The sequence below is a fragment of the Fukomys damarensis genome, unplaced genomic scaffold (genome assembly GCF_012274545.1).
Source record: "Fukomys damarensis isolate Sample0158 unplaced genomic scaffold, DMR_v1.0_HiC HiC_scaffold_39, whole genome shotgun sequence".
NCBI classification, from domain to species: Eukaryota; Metazoa; Chordata; class Mammalia; order Rodentia; family Bathyergidae; genus Fukomys; species Fukomys damarensis.
The window spans coordinates 39,469,045-39,471,743 of record NW_022900951.1 but is presented as its reverse complement, the minus strand read 5'-3'; the positions used below and the strand labels follow the sequence as shown (position 1 = coordinate 39,471,743).

Below are 2,699 nucleotides of genomic sequence, written 5' to 3'. Positions count from 1 at the left end.
AAAAAAAAGAGAGAGAGAGAGAGACAGAGAGAGAGAGAGAAACAAGGTGGAAAAGATTCAGAATTATAGAAAGCACTTGGGAAGCTGAGGCAGGAGGATCTGCAAGTTCAAGACCAGCCTGAGCTACCTTGTTGATCAATCAGTCAATCAATTGATCGATCGATAGATAAAATACTAAAAGGGGCTGAGAATAGAGCAAGGAGGGAGGGGCTGGCTAGTCAGTCTGGGATGTATTTCAGTATGAAGAGCCTGGTTTCAATCCCCATTACTGCAATCAATCAATCAATAAATAGCCAAGTTCATTATAGATGATTTAACCCATGCTACGTTTGTGTTGCTGTCTGTGTTCCTAAAGACTGAACCCAGAGCCTTGCAAATGCTAGACAGTCTGAGCTGTGTGCCCTTGGCCCCTCCATGCTCTGTTTTAATGCATGTTATATTCAAAATTCTACAGCTTTCTCACTGATCCAACAATTTCCCAAGGCATTTCTAAGCACTGAAGACAACAAAAGTGTAATAGTGGTACAACAGAGAAAGCTAGGCATTGAGTAGGTCTGCTCCTGTCTGTGTCCCTCAGCTCAATTCTTTGCCCCCTCTGCCACTTTAGGTTTAGAGGCAACAATGCTTTCCCACTGTTTACCCTCTGCAGGCCCTTATTTCTTCCCTTACCTCTATTAATAAAGAAAAAAAACAAAAAAATTACAGTAAAATAAAAACTTCTAAATCCTAGAATACTTTGAATAACATGAAATTTTCATAATTACTGCTTACACTCTAAAATTCTTTTTTTTTCAAGGAAGAAAGCTTTGTTTTAAATCCAACTTGAATCCAATGGCTTATAAAACTTATTTATTGGATATTTTAAAGTACATTAAATACACAAAACACAGTTACTGGTAAATACATTATAATATAACCCAAGTTATTTTGGAATGAAGTTTACATAGAAAGTAAAAATAAGTGAATAAAACCACTGTGTCAAAACATACATCACAAACATATTCTTAAATTAACTGATGTCCTCAAACTTATATGATGTATAGAGCTACAATAAAAGTCAAAGTATTATCTTCATAATTACTAATAATTGTAATACCACACACCAGAATCAGTAAGTGAACATGTAAGAATGTTTGTATACCATTTCTCCTAAAATGACTGGCACACCTGGTTTTTAATCCCACCAAACTATCTACAATATAATTAATACACACAAAAATTAATCTTGTTCATTAGTGCAGATAATTTTAATTCAACAACCCACTTTACTGGCTTATGTATTTTAGACACAAGCTGCTCACAGCCTCACATGTTCTGTTTGTATAAGTACTCGTTGTAACTACCACATTTAACACTCAACAATTCTATAAGAAAAAAAATCACATAGAATTTGTCACTAACATTAATATTATGATTGGTATTTATGAGGAAGTGATCTGATTACATGTAGAAAACTATGATGCTTAATACTTACTTTCAGCATTGGACAAAGTGCAGGGATTACAGTCAACCAAAGCTAACTGAAAATGCTGCAAGAGGAGAGTGAGAAAATTAATGCACTAAATTTAGAGCCACATAAAAGTGTCTTAAAATAACTTTCAGGTATGTAAGATCTAATACAATATTAAAATTATGCCTTGCAAATAAAATGTACCAGCTAACCAACTAAAATTACTTTGAATATTTACTGCTGTCCACTGACAGGTTGTTCTATTATTTTCCTGAGACAGCTGAGAAAGAAGAATTTGAAGAATTAATTTTATCAAGTTATCCTATACATAGTTTTATATGAAAAAGCTTCAGAATTTTTGGTCAGGTAAGTAGTATTATAATACAATTTAAGTAGAACTCATCATTAATTTTAAGAATACAAGTATAAGTCCGACGGTATTAATGTCAAAACACTACCTTTTACCTGAAAATAAGTCGTGAACTTTTGAAAGCCATAAAATCAATGTGAGAACTGTCATGGTGTATAACCAACTATCTGTCTTTACTGATTCTTTAATCTTCATTGTACTGAAAATAACCTATGTTCATCTATAAAATATAACTGTCCTCTACAATGTATATGTACAATTTAATTCCTCAGACAATAAACCACAAATATATTACAGTGTTCTCTCATAATTTATCAGAAGGCTACCCATAAAATACATTTTAACATCAATGCATAACATGAAGTGTTAAAAAAAAAATTGTCACAACACTCAGTCACACCTAACAGTCAGCATTAAACTTAAAATGTAAACTAAGAAGATAAACAACAACAAGCACCAGAGTTGGTATAAAATTTTTAAGCTAAAAAACAAGTGAGTACCTTTGAACACTTGTTTTAAAAAAAATAGTCCTACAAATGTATATTAACATTTTCTAAGCTTCCACAAGATTTCCTATTAAAAGTAATAAGCAGGGCTTGCAGAATTAGAGCACACCTATAGTTCCAGCTACAAAGAGACTGGGCAGCAGAATTTCAAGTGTTTTTGCTTTTTGTTTTGTTTTTGTACCAAGGATTGAACTCAGGACCTTGTGCTTGCAAGGCAGGAGGCAGCACCACTGAGCTAAATCCCCGGCAAGAATCTCAAGTTTAAAGCCAGTCTGGGCAACTTAGCAAGACCCTATCTCAAAACAAAAAGGGCTAAAGATATAGCTCCATGGCTGAGCTACCCAGGGGTCACTCCCCAGTACCACCAAAAAAA

General features: G+C 33.9%; 1 protein-coding gene across 6 annotated transcripts in view; it reads right to left on the bottom strand.

Moving 5' to 3' along the window:
• Kdm6a (lysine demethylase 6A) overlaps positions 1-2,699 on the bottom strand; it is a 201,215-nt gene that overhangs the window by 68,765 nt on the left and 129,751 nt on the right. For all 6 annotated transcript variants that reach the window (XM_010628373.3, XM_010628377.3, XM_010628376.3 and 3 more), the window contains exon 6: positions 1,475-1,529. In XM_010628373.3, coding sequence (XP_010626675.1) covers positions 1,475-1,529 — 55 coding nt within the window. The remainder of the gene's footprint in view (positions 1-1,474; positions 1,530-2,699) is intronic.